Source organism: the organism of the source record quoted next, unplaced genomic scaffold (genome assembly GCF_019419815.1).
Source record: "Pyrus x bretschneideri cultivar Hongxiangsu unplaced genomic scaffold, Pyrus_bretschneideri_v1 Contig15, whole genome shotgun sequence".
In the NCBI taxonomy this organism is placed as follows: domain Eukaryota; kingdom Viridiplantae; phylum Streptophyta; class Magnoliopsida; order Rosales; family Rosaceae; genus Pyrus; species Pyrus x bretschneideri.
In genome coordinates, this window is record NW_025999446.1 from 2,291,953 (window position 1) to 2,312,585 (window position 20,633).

The following is a 20,633-nucleotide window of genomic DNA, read 5'->3' on the forward strand; positions in this document are numbered from 1 at the left end:
TAATATTCACGTGGGCCCATATTGACACATGGTACTCATTCATTGTCCACGTGGATGCCAACAATATCTTTAACGGATGTATGAAAGTGTTCCAAAATTACTACTTCAGGTACCACTCTGGGATGAAAAAAAACTTCATTTATCAAATGTTGAAAACCCATAAACTTCAGGATAGTTAATGCTAAGTTAAAGAAGAATTATTTTGGAGTTTTACCATCTCTCTTTCTTTTCTTTTTTTAATTTTAATTTTAATTTTAATTTTTACTATTATTTGGAGATGAGAGAGTTTGAAACTATTACAATAATTTAAGCAAGAGGAGTCTTGAATCTTTTATTGAATTATCTACTTGCTATTAATTCAATTTGCTCCTTTCAATCTTTATGTTGGACAAGATACAACAAATTTAAGTTGAAAATCTGGCATAAGAGGATGAACTTCTACAAATTCGTTCGCAATATTCATCACCCAATTCAAAACATGGATTCAAGTTTTGATACTTTCTAGACCTTGATTGCATGAAACATTCACCATGAGGCGTGAACTCTAATTTCACAGTTTTCAAAATTTAAATTTGGCTTGAATTATCGTTTGCAATAGTTATCGTTACATCATATTTGTGTTGAATTGAACGTGTGAATAAGAGAAGAAAAAGAGAGATTTTCAAACCCTAGCACGCGCTGCAACTAAAAGCCGCCGAGCCACACCAAGCCGCCAGACCGGATGGGTTACCGGATTTTTAAACCCATCTTACTCTGGCGGGGCTCAGCAAACACGTATAATTTGAGGACATTAAAAGTTGTGGATCCTGTATTTCAGTTGAGGTCCTCTAACAATAGAAGAAAACAAGATAATAACACGGCTCGCGCACTTTTGCCTTGACATGAACACCCTAACATTCGTCTTTGTTACCTAACCTTCTAGACACCATATGGTTTCTGAGGTGCGGTGATGAACAAAGCAATGAAGATAGCATCAAAATTCATCACTGAATAAAACTCAAACTCAAAAGTATTGGCTTAGACTAGGTCCTGTACACGGGAGCCATCACCGGGTGCATACTGTTCTTGAATCTCTTCCCAAGTTCAGTTGCCTTTCCGCGCTCCACACGCACAAACGAGATTCAAGAACAATGTATCAGCTTGAAAAGTGATCAATGACTCTTCCTGCTTCACATAACATGTAAACCCAACCAGTCTTCCACCTTCGACCTACTGAGGTGTTCTGCACCAGTCGTGGTTAAGGATACTTTTGAACATTACTTTGAAATTCAATTCCTTGTCTCGGTGTCCACAAGCAAATGCTTGGATGGTATCTCATCTTTCAAGTCTAAAAATGCATCCTCTAACGCTTAGTAAGCAACAAACGATGGTTGAGCACATACTCCTTGAAATTACGAAAAGTTCAAGGCGAAAGGCTTCTTCCCTGATATGTCCTCAAGCTAAAACTACCTTCAAATTCCTAATAACCAACCATCATCGAAAAACAAGATCTGAGACTGATCAAAGCTAAGCGAACTCTTTCCTAAATCAACACAAGATAAAATCAGCTTGTTTTTACACCACAGAAGAAGGTGATCACTTTTTGAGAAATGTTGGAAAGCACAAGTTCATATCTTTGATGTGAAAAAAACAGATACTGAAACAAAAGCCTGAACGAGGACACTTCTAAAATCAGAAAACATAAACAAAACGTTTGAATCGATAGGTTTCATCTAATCCCTTGAGATTCTAAGAGAGAATGCAAAAACTACCTAATAGCAATAGTGCTACTCCTTGTTCAAGACTTTGGGAACTTTAATATACGGCTCCTCATAGTTTGGAACGGCAGCAATCATGGCCTCCCTGTTGAACCCCACAAAACAAGTTTCAATAGCTTTGTCAAAGAAAACAAATGTGAACCCCAAATTCGAACACATGAATATACTGAAACAACCATCGCACCTGTTCTCAAACGTTTCAGGAATATCTTCACGGAAACTATCGCCTTCAGTATCTGCAATTGCCACAAACAGAATCAAACGCAAGGCGAAAATACAGCAAGACTTTTATCCATACATCTTCTGGTTATCTAACTGATCAAAACAAAGAAAATATCGAAAACTCAACCTCCTGCCTTAGATTAATAAACTATGAGCACAGCGTTGCAGCTGAAGCAATGCGGTTTGATTACAGTCTCATTAATTTATTTTCCCACAAAAAACACAAATCGAAAACAACAATGTGAATTATGAAGCAATTACCTGCTCTGATTGAGGGCTCCACAGTTTCAAGATCAACAGCTTGAAGCTGTCCAAACCTGCAAAAAATTATGTCACTTACAAAAATGCATAAAAATACTTCCAAACTTTCAACATTTTCTATCGATTAAAAGAGAAAAAGACGAAGGTTTTTTACCAATCTATGACTTGCCCAATTTTGGGAGCAAATTCTTCTACCTGATAAGAGTGAAATTAAATTAAAATTTAAAATTTGAACAAAAAGAATGGAAATAATCAAAGCAAAGTATTAAGGGTTTGATAACTTACCTCATGAGGGGTCAGAGTAATTCGAGCAGTCTCGGCCAAGCGTGGCAAGTCCGGAGGCTCCAAAGGAAGGCCGCTGCTTTTGGGTGTCGAGCAATTTGTTCGAACCCAACTGATGTTACGAGGAGGAAGGACTTTTGGGAAAAGCAGCTTCTTGGGTAGCGAGGAACAAGATAATCCCTTCAGTAGAAGCAAAGCTCTGCTTCCCATTTTCCTTCGTAGTAGTATCCTCAAAGTCGCTGGTTTCTCTCTCGACTGGCAACTGAGCTTGGCTCATCCTATTACTGTTTGATGAAATGACAAAATAACGCTTGGGTACGCATACTTGCTCTCTCCCCCTCCTGCGCCCTCATCCTTTCATCCACCGCCGTTCAAAACATTTACAAGTTGTTTCTAATTACTATGGTTTAGAAATATTTTTATTGTCGTAAGTTCGATTTTCGTTAAAAATAAAGTTGAACCACATTATTATGGTAAGCGCATTGTAAGGCTTAGCCTAGTCTCCAACTCTCTTGGTGTAGATATTATCGTATGTTTAAAAAAAATACATTTACAAGTTGATCCAAAACACAAGATTATGCCACGTAAGGAAAAAAAAACAAATGTGTTGAATAAAAAGATAAAAAATGCTACTCTTACTATATATTTTATAATCATTTATATTACCTCTCTAATAAAGATAAGACACACATGTGCTAGTGGGCAATACTTTTATTGTACAAATGCTGATATAATAAATGCAACGTCACTCTAAAAAGATAGAGTCGATAGAAAGAAATAAAGGTGGTTGAAAAAGGAAGTGAAAAAGAACATGAAGAAAAGAGACAAGAAATTGAAAGGAAAAGAAAAAAATGTGAGTGTAGTGTGGGTATAAAATTTTCTATTCTCATTCTACCTTTATCAATCAGACCTCCTGTCTTCGGAATTCATTTCCTTGAATATCATGACTGTGATTCTTGATTTCAGATTGAACCCCAAGCACTTTTCATTCCCATTGAATAGGTAAATACTGGGTTTATGTGGAACATGAATGACTCTCATTTTCCTTATATAAACACACACCTTAATGCATCTTAATAATTTGGAGTTTAGAGTTAGCACTTTTGGATTTGAGGTGTGGATTTAGGCCATTAGGCCATCTCCAATTGGGGGTGGTGGTGGGGTGGGAAACAAAAAAATTCCTAAATTTGAGTCCAAAATTTCTCCTTGGGGTGAGAATTTAGGGATTTTGGATTTAGGGGTGAGAATTTAGGGTTGCTTCCCACCCCAAATGGATAAGGTTGTAAGTGGGCTGAGAGACCCATGTGAGACCAAGAACAGCGTGTCAGCCCACGTGAAGACAACCCCATTTAGGCTTGAGTGAGTCAGCTGATTGCGGGGAGGAATTGGTTGTGGGCGAGTGCACTAGCAACACGGTTTCTACGGCCCAGGTTGGCGTGCCGTTGCCATCTAATGGCTGTCGCACCTTTTGAGTTTTGGTCCAGTGTGGCGCGCCCAGTTACATTATTTTTAAATCCAACAACTCAAATTTAAATTCACTAATCAAAATATTATTATAATTTAATTTAAATCAGATCCGACACCAAAATTCCTCCAAAACTCTATAAATACACGTCCTTTGTTCATTAATCCATAATAAAACTTCAATTTATCAACATTTTCTTTTGTTCAGAATGTGAATTTTTTTACATCAAAATGTTCGTAAAAATAAAATAAGATAGATTATACAAAAACTAATTCCAAAATTATTAGCAAAAAGAAAAAAAAAAATCAATGAAATACAAAAGTTTAACGAGTTATAAAGTTGAGGGTGGAAATTATAAGTCCCTTACCGTTGGAGTAAACAACTGCCTAACCTCGTACATATAGATGAATAGTGAAAAATACAAAGCTCAATTTAGAATTTTCCTTAGGTTGGAGATAGCCTTAGGAGTATAAGATTTTGCATTTTTGACCTTTTGGGTATAAAATTAGACAACTTACTATTTAGGCATGAGTTCTGGGGTTTGAATTTGTAGGTTTTGGCCTTTTGGGGTTTTGAAAATACAAGTACATTGCGAATTCTCCAAAAGCCTTTACGTTGCTTTCAGTTGGGTATCACATTAGCCTAGTGAGATTAACATGGAGAACATATCTACAACATTGATACAATTAGTTACATGTAATTCGACGATTGCAATTCAACTTATGTCCGAACCTCCTCCATCAGCTGTTGTATTGCTCCTCTCTGTAACGCTGTTGTTGCAATGCTGCAGTAAGGGAGAAGCAAATAAACCCGCTTGAAGTACGCTGGAAGGTGGTGGATTGGCTGATTGAATGGAGTCCTCGGGAAATGAGGTGGGTGCTATGGTTTTCACTGGAGTGGCCTCTGCGTCACTGGTTCCAGTATGGTCGGCTCCATCTCTCGCATAACCTGCAACCAGTAATGTTCAGAGGTTGCGTGAGTGAAAATATTACATCCACGAAACTCCAACAATCTAAGGATAACAGTGCTTTTTTCACCCCCGAAAGCTGAGAAGCACACTTTTAATGCGAGTACTTTGTGTTCGACAAGAAATATGGAAGAAAGAAGTTGAATCACCTGTATGCATAATGCCGGTGTTGGGTATGCTTGTGTTCGGGGACACTGATGAGGTTCCAGCTCCTTTTTTCAATTTAGACTGCAAAACACAACCACCATAAACTTGTCACGGGTTACTCAAATTTGTTTCCTTAATTACCTCAAACTTGTATAGAAGTTGTTCTGCTTTTATGCGTACATATTCTAAATGACATTATGTTCGGGTTTCTTAACATAAAAGAACTAAGAGAAACACATTTATGGTGTCATCGGGCTCTTCTGAATGTTTTCAGACTGCTGCAGTCAAGTTTAAACCCAAAAAGAGAAAGATCTGGCTACCAGAGAAATAGATTTTTGGCGTTTGAGTTTCCATACCTTTGCATTTTCTTCACAATGCTTTACAACAAAAGAGATGTTTGTGTAACGGCCATGCAGTAATGTGTAAGCCCACAAGAGAAGCTTTCTTGGAATGCTAAGGTCGAGGATTTCAGCGCCATCCATGGTCGGCCTCAATTGTGTATCCTTTGCTAACCAAGACAGAACCAAATACAAGTTGACACCAGATGAGGGCATCACACAGGAGCTCTCACGATAAAAATTATAAGAAGATCGAAGCAGAGAGCTGGCGACCTCCAAATTCTCATCCGAAGCTTTCTTAACTATCAAATTCTTTATTTTAGAGAAAATAGGATTCCGTTTTTCTTCGAGACTTTTGAAATGGGCTGGGTCCTTGAATGCTGAACTCCATAATTCATCTATTTGTAGATCAACACAAAGCAGCTGGCTATTTTCCAGCATATCTGATGGCTTAAGGACCTGAATCTCACTGGTGATTTCAGACTCTGTGGGAGTGATCTGTGCCAAGCTCAGTATAAGAGATCGACACCAAGCAATGGAAGCATGCCTACAAACTTTTGCACAGTTACTGTTTGACAATTTTGGATTCTTAAACCTCTTCCGTATCTTCTCATTTATGGCTTCAAGAGTGTCCAGCTTGCCATTTTTCTCCAATGTTGTTATATGTTCATGGAGAAATCTGCAGAAGTACGAGGAGATCATTAGAATCTGGAAGGAGAACCATCTTGTTTAAAATAATAAGATAAATAGATAGGACCGTGAAGTTAATCACTCAAGTTTAATTAGACTTTGAGGATCGAGGCTTAGAAAGCAGTTGAGATTCAACTTACCCATATAAACTGCTTTCCGACGTCTCTGTGACTTTAATCTCAGGCAAAGCACATATTTCTGGCCATAAGTTCCCCTGCTCCATGAACAAACAAAACACTTTCTCCAGTATGTGCTCGGAATTACTTGTAGCACCAGAGCCAACAGTCTTAGCTTGACGTATGGATGAAATCAGGGCCTTAACGTACCTCCCTAGTGCAACTGGAACAAGATCTTCAATGCATAGTGAAAACTGAATTTTCGAACCAAGTCAGATCCCATTTAAATTAATAGAGAAAAAAAATACATCAGAAACAGAATAAGAACAGCTTGATGAGGCAATGTTGTTTTAGCAGTAATTATGACACTTATATTTGAACTACTAATGTACTAGAGGTTAAATTATTACCCTCTTATCAGCTCGAAGAGATATATAAGCACGTTCAAGAGTACAGATGTCTCCAGTCTTCTCCAACAGTTCCAAATAGAACAGCAGATATTTCCGAATGCAAGTAATAAATTTTCGAGAACTTTCAGGTAAGTTAACTTCAAGGGACTTTTTACTCCCAGAAACACCAGGAGTTTTCCGCCTGATAAACAGAGAAGAATATCCCATTAGTTTCATATGAATTATAATTTCAAGCTACCTAACAACATAGACAACAAACAAACTGAACTGAACTGGAAGGATTTTCCCTTAATGGTTTTGTTTTATACTATTGAAATGGGGTTTTTCCTATAACATTCGAAAAACATAACTGTTGCACAGAATTAAAGTTGTACCTTCCTTTTTTGGCCGTGCTATCAATCTCCCACATATTTATTGTAAATGATGAGCGAGATGATTTGAAGCAAAAGGAGAGATCGTCCCTTGCCCTCTCCAATGCACCACTTTCCCCCTTTCTAAACAGACCTTGAGCAAGCATATATCTGGCTTTATGAAAATGTTTAAGCTCCCCTTCAACACAAGTTTCAAGGGCAGAAAGACAGTCACTGTAAAGCATGTTCCACACCTCTAATTTGAGTAAATCTTCATTCTTCTCCCCAGTGTTTTCTTGTGTGCTTTTATCCTTAGGAGAATATGAATTTTTGGAATCCATGTTACCTAAAATTGTCATGATAGAATCCTTTCTTGATTGACTAAAGGCATATGTTGAAAGAACCTGAAAGGGCCAAAGATTAATTTCAAAACATATACAATAGTAGGATATAAAAAGTCTCCAAGTACACAAATTATTTCAATGAAATCAGTCGAGCAGACATCTCTAAGAAGAAAAAACCTTTAAAGCGTCTAGATTTTGTTCTCCGCATGCACATAGTATCTTCAAGCGTGAAGCATGCATCCTGTAGACTGGATCAACAGCTGATGGATTTAGAGCAATAGCTTTGTCATAATATGACAACGATGTCTCATAAGAGAATTTGAGCTTTTCACAGAGCTTTCCGATATAGTAAGCATGTGACCAATCTTGCCTGATACAGAATAAAGCACAGACAGATTACCATTTGATTATGGCACATGCGGTGGTTAGTTTTTGTCTGGAAAAATGAAATCATGTAGTAAAGAGGGCATACTTATGAGCAAAAGCTTTTTTAAAATGTCTCATTGAGTTCTCACAAAACATCGTCCATGCTGCATCCTTCACAGGTAGAACAGTCCGCTGATCATAAAATGGCACCACACTTTGAAGGCTATCATAGTACACCAATGCCAATAACTCGTGTATCTCAGACTGAGCCACAATATGAGAAAATCATTACATTTATCAAACACATCCCAAGGGTATTCTAATATCCAAAATCAAGCAAAAAGGACTAGCCTTTTTTTTTCTTGTTTGCCTTATTGGCATGCTAAGATATAAAAAATCTATTCATGATCCAGCACAAGATGGCCCCCATCAAAACAATTTTGGACTTTTTGTTTGGTTTTATATTCTGCAAATTGAAAAAAAAAAAAAGGAAAATCCCTAAGGACCTGTATGGCCAACATGACCAAGAAAGAGAAATGACAAGACCCCACTGCCCACCAGTACAATAATATATAGGCAAGAAAGGGGTCTTACCTGCTGAACTGGTGTCTTTGCCAAGGCCAAACTCATTAATAGACACCGTCTGCTCCTCCTTCGACTTGTCTCAACTCTTTGCGGTAAAGTAGCATTCTTCCTCCATCCTGCCACATTGATGTGCTTACTGCCATCATTTAGCAACAAGTCTACTTCCTGTAAAAATGATCATTATAAAATGAAACTTCCCACACCAAAATCTTTTGGTTTCTACAGAATTCATATATCAGAATGATAAACAAAAAACACTACCTCATCATAGATATTTCCGAGTCTCTGCCAACTTTCAAAACGTAGAGGATTGTAAAGTAAATCATATTTGAAGAGCTTTGCATTATGTTGTACAAATTCTTCCCCTTCCTTCGTAAGAACAAAGCCAGGCCATTTATCCGTAGCATTCATTTCCTCAGACAGGGCAAGGAAATAATACAAGTTGCAATAGACATCCAGATACGGCTCCAAGCTGCAATTATTCAATAATACAACTAGAAAGATCACTTCTAAGAATTATGAAATTTATGAATTAACCCTCAACTGAGAGAACAATTATTTTCAAATACAAATTAGGAAATCTATTTATGTATACCTCCCAACTGGTGATGTCTTCTGTTGTTTAAGGTTTCTCGCATCAGGGAGTATAATCTTTGTTACGGTTTCAAGAAAACCATCAGACCCAGCCTCTTCTGAGAGCTTATCTTCACACAATTGAGGATCATCTAAGAACTTATCTATTGCATTTCCAGCTAAAACATCTTCTGGTGGTTGTGGAAAATGTTTGCGTATGGCTCTGAGTACTCGTCGAACTTTAACTAATCCGGTCCTCTGCAACATACATGTATACAAGTAGCCAAATAAAGGTTGGGGAAACTAAATAGCTGTGGGTGCTACAAGGCCTTGTCATTAGGACCCTTGTGATAAATTGTAATGATGAGGATAGGCACATGCAATGTACGGATATACATGGAATAAAAAAAAAGGAGAGAGAAGGGAGGAGCTTACAGAAGAAGCCTTTGCATAAGGGAGTATGTACTGAAAAACATCAGCACATTGTTCCTTTGTCTGGTAATCACCGGGGCTAGTATTTTTGTGCACAACTAACTCATCTTCATAGGATGAATCAGATCTAATATTTAGACCATATAAGCAAAAGAAACACTGATCCAATGCATAATCAATTTTTAACTCAAGTTCCTCCCTTTCATCTTCAATGAGCTCATCTCCAGCTTCATTCAATTGATCACTTTCTTCGGATCTGTTGAACTTGCCACCTGACCCATCTACATGTTGCTTTCCACTTTCCAATTCCATGCTGTCTTTATCTACGGCATTGTCAAGTGAAGTGCTTTTGGAAGGTATCCCATCAGAAGCATCCCTTCCTACAGCACTTGTATCATCCATTCCAGTGTGCACCATTTCCAAATCAATATCTGATTTTGATTCCTTGAGAGACATTTTGGCAGGACAATTTAGGCAAAGCTGCTCACTAGATTGAGTTGTTTCCTGGTTTGACGAGTTCATGTTAGATTTAAACTTCATATCCAAGGCCAACAGATGCTTAATTGCGAACTTAAGAAAAGTTCCTTCCTCCACTTCACCACCCTTCCCGGCACAGCAAAGCCCATACTCAGCGAGTAAATCATGCATTGTCACAATTAAGTCTACCTACGACGCAAAATCCGAAAATTTTAAAAAGGTAAGAGAATGAAACAAAAAAATGTTGCTGAAAGAGTTCATTGTATGAGCAACTTGAGTTCACAAGACTCACTTGAGTTTTAACATTTATCATAGCGTTGAGGTGCTGAATCTTGCAGAAAGCGATGGAAGCTTCAATGAAGCAACTTCTTTCAATTTGATCAGTATTTGCTAGATCAGAGGACTTCTTAGAGAGGAATATGCTTGCAACGTTGTACATTACTGATAAGAGCAAGCATTGCATATCACCTATGCTGCTCATTGGAATAGTGTCCTGCAAGCATAAGATATAATTACATACTGCACAAAACATGAAATTACAAAATCTCTAGACTCATCCACAAAGTTAATTCACTTTCGAAAACCTAATTATTTGTTTAATTGGAAAAAATGTACTGAATATTACAGTTTGAGGTAAGCATGATCGAGTATCAAAGCTATTTATACATAAATATTGATTGACTTACAGAAGCCCCAGATTGATCAATCAAGTTCTTCACTTGTGACACACAATGAGAAATAGCCTTCACTTCCTCAGCAACCAATAAATTCCAGCACTGCTTGCTTGCACTTTCTTTGGTGTCTATGTCAGAAGCATAGCGAGTGTTTGATCCTGATTTCAATAGTAAGGATTTACAGGAATCAAGGCATTCATCAATCCCTGCTGCTGCCATAAGGATTTGCAATTTCCGCTGATGGCAATTGAAATAAACAGCAACATCCATAGGCTTTGTCTTCTCGCATGCTTTGATTAAAATGTCCAGTGCTGATAGTTCAACAGAAGTAATTTCCTCTCCGCCTTTATCAACTAAGCGCAAGGGTAATGCATCAGGGGGAGCATTTTTTGTTGCAAATAGAAGTGGAACAAGCAAGGACATGCACTCCATGTACATTTCTTTCTCAATCATCTCACCCAAAGTCTTCTCCATCAAGAAATCAACCTTTAAAATGTTAATTTCATGGAGAATTCTATAAATGGTTAACTCTTTCACAACCTTGCAATATGGGAGGCGGATCACACATTGGGAATCATTCGTATTTTCCTTCTTTTCCAAAAGAGACAATGAGATACAGAATTCTTGGAGGGCTTTTTCCTTGTTGCCATCCAAAACAGACAACCGTCCCACTTAACCAGAAAAAACGAACCCAGAAGGAACTGTTACTTGTTAAAGAACCACCTAATGATACATCCTGGCAAACAGAGGTGTTCACGGATATTCCATCAGTACCAAAGAATCTCTTCAGCCCAAAAATATATTCATCTTCCACGGCTACTGATTCGATAATTTTACAAAGATGATAAGATGCCTCAGACATGAATTCAGATAGCCTGGAAACATCGGAAGACAACGACCCAAGATCATAATAAAGTTCAGCAAGAAAAAGACAACATTCAGGGCTCCTATCCTTCCCCCAATTCCTTGTAATTCTTTCCAACTCCAAGAACTTAACAAATGCATCCTGATACAAAAGACCTCTACTCGCAGCTTCCTCTAAAAGCAAATGAGCCACATGGAAAGCACCATAGTTATTTGATGTTTTTTTAATAAATCTGGACACATCACCATATTCAGTATCCCATGGATTAGCTTGATCAGGACATGAAACAGAACTATGACCAGAATCTTTGCTTCCTGATCTACCAGCAACAAAAGGTTCTAGATATTGAAGTACAGCCTTGGCCTGATCCTTACCATTAGCAAATTCAATATCTTCTTTCCCCGGTTTACGGCTTCTAAGCCTTTCAAGACGAGTACTCCGCCTTTCCTGTGGTTGGAAATCTAGAAAATTTGTTGCTTTTTCTATAACAACACCTGTTCGTTCGGTGTTACAATCACCAAATACAGCATTTCCACTGATTGGGGATAAGTTAAACCCTTTCCTTTCCTCAAATCCTATGGTACTCTCTGAACTAGGAGGTAAATGCAAAATTAATCTGACATCTCCAGATCGGTATGATTTTGCATCCCCCATCTCAGACTGACACCCAGTCAACGGGAGTAAGATATCCAAGAGTGCATCAACAAGAGCAGCCCAAGAAGCTTCTGCAAGGTTTAGATCTATGATCTGCTTCAGCTTCTTGGATGCAGCGCCCTCCTCTAGATTTTCATCAGTAGCTTTTCTCTTGTCAATGAATTTTAGACGGACATGTTTAGGTTCTAGCTTATCTATACCTCTAGGAGCAAATGGAACTGGCTCGGACTCTTCAATGGTTCTCTTGACATGCAAAGCACGAGAATGTGATGGCCAATGCCTCAAAATTAACTCAGCCACAGAAAGGCATGCAACCTCATCACCAATAGCAATAAGAACTTCCAATAATTTCTCCATACAGTTCCCTGCAGAAAAATTTCAGAGAAGACATAATATGACTCTGTCAAAATATGGTGCTGAGCCCATCATTATGAATATAGGACAAGTATTTTAGTATGGATGTAGAGAAAAATAATTCAAACATCATAAATTGCTCACAATTATTAGGGCTACATATAAGCCCTTGCTCAAATGCCCAACGGGATATACTGAGAGAACCCATTGAGCATGATAATGTTCCCAGCTGGTTCCAGACAACAGAATCTTTGGTATCAATCTCTACAGCTTGAAGATAACATCGTAAAGCGTTCTCATAATATGCTGAACCTTGTTGAAGGTAAACATTGGCAAGGTTCTTCAGAGCCAAAAATCTGCAGTCAGCATGAAAAATATAATTGGAGAAAGATGTTTACAGACATCTTGTTCATTTTTTTTCTTTTTATCCTTTTTATTCTCACAAAAATATTAGTGAGAGAAAAGTTACAAAACTAAAATTCTACACGAGACTGATTCCTCCTATGTGAATTAGAAAATTGTACACCGACTCCAAGAATTGCACAAAGTATATTATGGAGTAGTGCAGAAATCCAAACCTGAGTTGCAACAGATGGCAATCACTAACACTACCATCCACCTGCATGGCAATAGAAACAAGAATAACTACCTATTCATAGACAAACAACAAGACTGCCATCTAAAGAATGTCTGCTGAAGGTCCTACGCCCACCTGCACATTTTCTATAAGAGGATCTTTTAGGACGGATTCTAACAGCTCGGCAGCCTTTTTGTATTCCTTGACTTGCAATTTGTGAAGTCCTTCATGATATGTTTGTGAAAGATGGAATTCCTGCATGACCAAACTAAACAGTATGAACTCTATCTAATCACAGATCAGAAAAAGAAAACATCTTCAGCTGAGAAAATCTAAACGCTTCTGAATCGGGCTACCATACAGAAAACCCGCGTCCAACTCACATTTTCCGGCTCACTCGGTTTATTGAAACAACGATAAGAAGTACAATAAACTTCCCAAATATTAATGCTACACAGAATTCAAATTTCTCTCCTCTGTCCTCAATAAATTGACTTCTGCTAAAAGTGCTCGAAATTAATATACTATCCCAGAAAATCCCAACTCATTGAGCTAATTCAACCCAAAAATAGCTGAACTGTAACAGAAAAAGTAGAGAGAGAGAGAGAGAGAGAGAGAGAGGGCATGCCTGAGCTTCTTTGGTGGGAGCTAAAGGTTCCCATTTGCCTTTGGACTCCGTATCATTGATAGCTGCAATCGAGAACTGAAAAAGCATAGAAATTCAGAACCCGAACACCAAAAACAAAATCGAAAAATACTAAATTAAATAAAATAAACTCGATCGAATAAAGAAGCGTTCGAATTACTCACCATAGTCGAAAATTCGAATGCCGCAATGGAGTATTTGCAGAGAGGGACTCTGTTCAGCTAATACTAATTCTAGCTACTGAAAAGGGGATTAGGGTTTTCGCTCTGCAAAATTAACCCCAAAAATATAATTCGATCAGAGCTGGCTGAGTAGCTGTTATTGTTATTGAGCGAGGGAGATTTCGGCAGGAAGACGATTAACGGCAACCGGAGTGCGTCGTTTTAGCGGTTTTATGAAGTAATAAGAAACTCTTTTGTTTTTTGTTTTGTTAACTCGTAATAAGAAACTTGAAACGACCGCAACGCTGCGTTTAGTACTTTCTTCTTCTTCTATAGTTCCGCTTTCTAAACGCTGCGTTTAGAGCTGGTTGCTGACTGATTGGTTCCTGAGAAAATATTCACTGATCGATTCGCGAGAAAATTAATATGCAACCTAGCCCTGCGGGATTCTGTAAGCCCTAATTGCAGCCGCCGATCGATCATTCTTCTGTCTGGTTTCCCAGAGAGGTAAGGAAAACTAGCTTGCATTCAAAAACAACTGTCGTTCTTTGATTTGGAATGATCAAAATGCTGAAGGAATTGTTAATCTTTCTTCAACCAAAATGACAGTATCTTTGCTTCGTAGATTAGTGGAGCTCCAGTGCGGTTGTTTATTTCTTGTTCGATATGAAGTTGTCAGCTTGATTACTCTGCGGTTTTTGTGTCCCACCAACTGTTTGATGAAATGCGCCAATGAAGAAACAAAACCACTGAAATGTGTTACTCTGGTTGGTCAGGTTCGGGAAGCTATGCGTCGAATACGTATTCATAATCTTTGGATCAGCCTCTGCATTATCTGCATCATCATCACCTGCTCAAATTCAAGCGAGGCGAATGCGTTAGTATTATCCGAATGAAACCCAATTTGCAATTTTTCTGCTTGTGATTTCGTTCTATAGGAGCATTGGTTAAACCCAATTCACCGCTCTACACCTCTTACAGGACAGACATCAAAGTTTTGAAGGTTGGTGAAGAGCTGTGGAGGGAGACTCTACCGCTGCATTCGGGTTCATGCCTTTACTGGCTTCATGGACTCAAGCCTTATACTTGGTATGAAGTGAAGATATCATATCCTGCTTCTGTATGTATTTCTCAACTTTTAATTTGTTTTGTGCTGTTCAGCAATCCTCTTATGGGTTCCATAACTTCTATTGATGCGTGTTAATAGATACCGGCTAGCTTTTCCTTGCAACTCAAGAAAGGGGACTTGGAATCGGCACTGACTGGGAACCGAAGATTACTAAATACTGAAAAGCTTATTTTCAAGACTGAGAGTCTTCGCTCTGATGATCAGGTTCGATTTTGTCCACTGACCCTTTGAATTGGATGCATTGTTGCACCATAACTTGCATTTTCCGAGATGCCCTGTAAGTTTTTGGACTCTGATGACTGCTCAGGGTGATATGTCCGTGTTGGTGAGTGTGGAGCCTGAGGGGGTTGTTGCAATACCAAATGTGCAAGAGAGGGAACACATCATATTCAACATAGGTAATGCAGATATCAATCAATTGCTGCCATCATGCCACTAATTACAGTAAACTTTGCGCGAGAAGTTGGTACGAAAAAGGAGCTGTTATTGGCACTCGAAAAACCATCTGCAAACTGCACTTTAAGTTGCATGGCTTGCCAATAACAGCTCCCGTATGTAAATGTTTTTCTTTATCAATCTCCATCTTCTTTACTGTAGATTTTCCTGTTACAATTTGCTTTTGTAACAAAGTTCATCTCTTTTATGTTGGTGGCAGTTTGTGATGAACTACTATTGGGGATTCCGTACAAAGCTTGGTGGGTTGTAGGCTTTGTAGTGGTGTGTTTGGCCTTGGCGTTCACCATACCGTCGTTCCTTCCACCGTTTTTGCTGCCGCGGGTGGATGAGAATGCTTCTAAAGATTCTTGAACATCGGACTCACAAAACCAGCTGGCTTCGTCAAATTTTGGTATTTTGGTATCATCCTGCATTTCCACTTCACAGCGATTGAAGTATAGAGACTTGAATTCAGAAACAACTTTTGGAGGAACCACTTCTTGTTTGGCTTACAATTCGACTGGTGGTGCTTCTTAATTTTCTGTTACTTGTTGGGAAGATTTAGCACATTATCTCAAATTTGGCATGCACTCGGACAATGAAGCCACTTGTAGCTACTTATAGCACATTCAGTCCCTTAATTTACATTCTTATTTTTCTTTATTTTTTCTAAAAAATAAACAGTTGTTATCAACACTTCAAAATAGTCATTTCATTTTTCTCTGATCGAATGAATATACCGATGTGGTATAATTTGGATGATTTATTTTTAAAGTCATTGAAAGATTATTCTTGTAAAAACTCACTCTAGATCGAACAAATACAAAGTTACAACAAACAGAATGTTTATAATAATACATTAATAATCAACTAACCGATTTCCGTTCTAAGTGAGCTTTTGCCAGAATAATATGTCAATTAAGACTTCTTGGATCAAGAGATTATTTTGTAGGGAAAGCATAATCGAGATCCACACTGAGTTGATTACGTTAACACCGCTGAAGTTTAGTGAGTTTTCACAAAACTCCTCACATTCGAAACATTACATTAGCACCCCTAAGATTTTAATTACCAATCCTTTTCCAACCTTTTAGAGTTTAAGCCATAAACCTCTAGTTCACAGCAAGGCTCCCTATTGAATTTTGAATGTCTATATTTGTATTGTGTGAAACCAAGTACAATGAAAGCTCATATAAATGAGCGGAAGAAAGGAAAAGAAACAGGAGGAGCCGAAAACAAGGAAAAGCAAAACATAAAGAAACATAAAGAAAGAAAAAGCAAAGCATGAAACATGGAAGCAGAAAACATGGAAGGAAACATGGAAAAGTAAAGCAGCCCTAGAAAAGTAAAGCAGCAGCCCTAGAAAAGTAAAGCAGCCCTAGAACTTCTTCCATGCTTTCTTCCAATACTCCCCCTCAAGCTGGATCAAAGGGATTAATTGATCCAAGCTTGAACAAAAGACGTTGAAAATCAGCAGAGGGTAATCCTTTTGTGAAAATATCCGCAAGTTGATCATGACTGCGCGTGTGGTGAGCGTCGATCACCTTGGACTGAACTTGATTTCTGACGTAGTGACAATCAACTTCAATATGTTTAGTTCGCTCATGGAATACAGGATTCGATGCAATGTGCATCGCGGCCTGATTATCACAGTGTAGGGACATGGGTTGTTGATGAGGAAAACCTAAAGTCAACAGAAGGCTTTTGAGCCAAATAAGTTCACAAGCAGTGGACGCCATAGCACGATACTCTGCCTCTGCACTAGAGCGTGCAACAACACTTTGTTTCTTGCTTTTCCAGGTAACTAGGTTGCCTCCCACAAACGTACAAAACCCAGTGGTAGACTTGCGATCGAGAGAATTGCTTGCCCAGTCAGCATCGGTATAGCCTGAGATCTGAGTGTGACTATTGTTGCGCATAAGAATTCCTCTACCAATGGAACCCTTAAGATAACGTAGCACACGATGGACAATCTTCAAATGATCCATGCTTGGAGAGTGCATAAACTGGCTAACAATGCTGACAGCATATGATATATCAGGACGTGTGATAGTCAGATAAATGAGTTTGCCAACCATTCTTTGATAGTAACTTAAATTGGGAACTGGATCACCGTGAGTTTTTAGCTTCAAGTTGCTATCCAAGGGAGTACGAGCAGGCTTGCAATCTGTCATTTTTGCTTCGTGAAGAAGATCCATGACATACTTGCGTTGGTTGAGGAAGAAACCCTTGTGAGAGTGTGCCATCTCGATGCCCAGAAAGTATTTGAGAGTGCCAAGATCCTTGATAGCAAACTTGTTGTTGAGATACTATTTAAGAGCATTAATCTCTGACATATTATCACCTGTCACAATTAGATCATCAACATAAATGAGCACAACTAGTTTACCCACTAAGCTGGAACGAACAAATAGGGAAGAATCCGCAATACTTCGACAAAAACCAACCCTTTCCAGAACATGACTGAGCTTGGCATACCATGCACGTGGACTTTGCTTGAGACCATAAATGGATTTATGGAGTTTGCACACCATTTCTGGATTGTTTGATTGAGGATGACCTGGGGGTAGCTTCATGTAAACCTCTTCTTCAAGTTCACCATGCAGGAAAGCATTTTTAACATCCATTTGAAAGAGAGGCCATGTATTGTTAATTGCAACCGATAACAATACTCTAACAGTGTTCATTTTTGCCACCGGAGCAAATGTCTCTTTATAATCGACGCCATAGGTTTGTGTAAAACCTCGAGCAACCAAGCGAGCCTTATTCCTTTCGATTGTGCCATCTGAATGAAACTTAGTTTTGTACACCCAACGACTCCCCACTGCCTTCTTTCCTTTTGGAAGTTTCACTATAGTCCATGTGTTATTTTCATGGAGGGCTTGAAGCTCATCTGCCATAACATTTCTCCACTCACTGTAAAGAGTGGCTTCTTGAAAACTTTGAGGTTCTCGAGCTTCATTAATGGCACTTAGGAATGTAGCGAAAGAAGATGAGACTTTGCTATAATCGATAACATCAGTCACGGGATACCTGGCAGTGTAGGTCACATAATCATGCAACTTGGATGGAAGTTTCCTCTCTCGTGCAGGATTGCGACGAACTGTAGGAGATTGAACTACAGGTATTTGAAAAACATCATGGTTGGAAGGATCACTGGAGGATGCAGTGTGAATCTCTGATGAGGAAGGGTTTTCATCTTCAAGATGTTCCACCGAGTGAAGGTTAACATCATCCGGCACATGATCACTAGGAGTGCATGTTGCATCTTCTCCGTTTGGATATGGAAAAGGAAATAAGTCCATCAAATGCTCCCCCTGTCTAGAGTAATCCAGTGATTATGAGAAGTAAGGAACATGTTCTTCAAATTTAACATCCCTTGAAACAACCATTTTTCTAGTTGTTGAATTATAGCACTTGTAACCTTTTTGGGTAGATGAATAACCTAGAAAGACACATTTGGCAGCCCTTGGGTCTAGCTTGTCACGATTTTGAGTTTGAATGTGAACAAAGCATGTACACCCAAAGACTCTCAAATGGGAAAAGTTGATCTTTCTATTTTTCAAGACCTCATAAGGTGATTTAAAATTCAACACTTTACTAGGCAATCTATTGATGAGATATGCCGCAGTAAGGACTCCTTGAGACCAAAACTTCTTAGGCACATTCATGTGAAACATAAGAGCTCTAGTCTTCTCAAGTAGATCTCTATTCTTCCTCTCGGCCACCCCATTTTGTTGAGGTGTTCCAACACAGCTTGTTTGGTGTAATATACCATGCGTGCTCAAGTAGTGTGACATGTTATGAGACATATATTCTGTGCCGTTATCTGATCGTAAAATATGAATTTTTGAAGCAAATTGGGTGGCCACAAGTCTATGAAAATCTTGAAAAACTTCCATCACTTCACTTTTAAATTTCAAAAGATACAACCAAGTAATCCTTGTGAAATCATCCACAAAAGTTACAAAATATTTGTATCCATCAAAAAACTCTATAGTTGGTCCCCAAACATCGGAATGCACAATTTCAAAAGGGTTACTAGCCCTAGACAAAGAGGAAGTAAATGGTAATCTAGTAAACTTAGAAAAATGACAAACATCACAAGGACTTGTAACTTTGCACATATTTGGGAACAAGGTGGATAGAACTTTTTCAGAAGGATGTGCTAGACGTTGGTGCCAAAGTTGTTGTTCTTGAGCTAAGCTTGAAGTGACTTGAAAAACCTTGGGAACTTGAATATGCTTGGAAAGATAGTAGAGACCATTTAAGAAAAATCCTTCACCAATCGTCTTCTTGGTGACTACATCCTGAAAGATCACATTTTTGGGAGAGAAAATGGCAAGACAATTTAATGAGTTTGTGATCTTGCTAACAGATAAAAGTTGAAAAGGGAATGAGGGAACATAAAGAGCCTCAGACTCGACATCACTTGAGATCAAATGTATTTTTCCTTTTCTCACAACCATAGCATTTTTTCCATTGACAACTGACACTTGGGATGGAATAGAAAACTTTTCAAATTTATGCAAGTTTGTAGACTTGTTAGTCATATGATCAGTGGCTCCAGAATCTATAATCCAATAATCATGCACATTACCAATGTTGAGAGCAGTTGAGAAGGAGTGTAAGATACCTGGGATGTCCCTTTGTACCACGCCTTCATTTCCAGCCAGGAAGCCAGCAAACTGTCCTAGTAGTGCAGTTTGATTGTTGTCACACTGATTTAGTGGTCCTTCACTATCTCCAAGACCTTGTTTCTTGTGAAGAAACATAGCAAACTCGTTGATCAGTGCAGCTGGATTAGTGGTGAACTTCAGTGCTCCATCAGAAGAAGTTGTGGCAACATGATTTGCCTTGTAAGAAGGGTTATACGAGCCTTTCGAGACACCTTTGTTATCCCTAGGAAACTTTGGTTTTAACTCTGGATGAAGAATCCAGCATCGGTCTCTTGAGTACCCACCAGCATCACAATGGCTACATTTTAAGCCAGTTTTCTTTCCTTTGTAGCCTCTCTCCTCACCAAGTTTTTGGTTAGAGAAGTAAGCCCTAGCTTCTAGTATATTTGCCTTCATGTCCAAGGTCATGACTTTCCTTCGAACCTCTTCTCTTTGAATTGTGGCACACACACTTGAAAAAGACGGTAGGTCGGGATTCATGAGGATATGGCTTCGAAGATCTTCGAATTCAGGGCTTAGGCTTGCTAGGAGTTGGAATATTTTGTCTTCCTTGGCTCTTTTAGTTAGCACAGCAACGTCGATGGTGTGTGGTCGATACACATTCAGCTCGTTCCACATAGTGGTCAGCTTTCCAAGATGTTGCACAAATGGCTTCCCTTCCTGTTGCAAACCAGCAA

At 38.7% G+C, this 20,633-nt stretch overlaps 3 protein-coding genes across 9 annotated transcripts; 1 reads left to right on the forward strand and 2 right to left on the reverse strand.

The window, feature by feature from the left end:
- Positions 1-240: 240 nt before the first annotated feature.
- On the reverse strand, positions 241-2,858 carry LOC103959519 (glutamyl-tRNA(Gln) amidotransferase subunit C, chloroplastic/mitochondrial). 3 transcript variants are annotated; one of them, XM_009371870.3, is made up of 6 exons: positions 2,526-2,858; positions 2,395-2,435; positions 2,241-2,296; positions 1,942-1,993; positions 1,752-1,842; positions 241-1,459 (listed from the first exon to the last, which is right to left on the reverse strand). In XM_009371870.3, exons 1-5 carry the CDS (start codon positions 2,730-2,732, stop codon positions 1,767-1,769), a joined length of 432 nt encoding a protein of 143 aa, XP_009370145.2. In that variant the 5' UTR covers positions 2,733-2,858; the 3' UTR covers positions 241-1,459; positions 1,752-1,766. The 3 variants fall into 3 exon arrangements, with proteins under 3 accessions (XP_009370145.2, XP_048436249.1, XP_009370143.2); XM_048580292.1 differs by having other exon boundaries at positions 241-1,522; XM_009371868.3 differs by lacking the exon at positions 241-1,459 and having other exon boundaries at positions 1,591-1,842; positions 2,526-2,857.
- Positions 2,859-4,519: 1,661 nt separating this feature from the next.
- LOC103959518 (calcineurin-binding protein 1) lies at positions 4,520-13,886 on the reverse strand. Its single transcript, XM_048580293.1, is given in 20 exon segments — positions 4,520-4,935; positions 5,104-5,182; positions 5,458-6,118; positions 6,270-6,499; positions 6,656-6,836; positions 7,030-7,409; positions 7,527-7,719; positions 7,822-7,979; positions 8,310-8,465; positions 8,562-8,772; positions 8,896-9,131; positions 9,309-9,971; positions 10,075-10,275; positions 10,469-11,125; positions 11,127-12,340; positions 12,474-12,685; positions 12,908-12,948; positions 13,042-13,161; positions 13,535-13,609; positions 13,717-13,886. Coding segments are annotated over 20 exon segments (5,904 nt in total). The 5' UTR covers positions 13,720-13,886; the 3' UTR covers positions 4,520-4,702.
- Positions 13,887-14,049: 163 nt separating this feature from the next.
- Positions 14,050-16,001, forward strand: LOC103951769. 5 transcript variants are annotated; one of them, XM_048580294.1, is made up of 7 exons: positions 14,050-14,220; positions 14,339-14,407; positions 14,490-14,590; positions 14,695-14,833; positions 14,921-15,046; positions 15,150-15,240; positions 15,498-16,001. In XM_048580294.1, the coding sequence occupies exons 3-7, from the start codon at positions 14,502-14,504 to the stop codon at positions 15,647-15,649; spliced, it is 597 nt and encodes a 198-aa protein (XP_048436251.1). In that variant the 5' UTR covers positions 14,050-14,220; positions 14,339-14,407; positions 14,490-14,501; the 3' UTR covers positions 15,650-16,001. The 5 variants fall into 5 exon arrangements, with proteins under 5 accessions (XP_048436251.1, XP_048436252.1, XP_018504056.2 ...); XM_048580295.1 differs by lacking the exon at positions 14,339-14,407 and having other exon boundaries at positions 14,051-14,220; positions 14,700-14,833; XM_018648540.2 differs by having other exon boundaries at positions 14,053-14,220; positions 14,339-14,590.
- Positions 16,002-20,633: the final 4,632 nt, after the last annotated feature.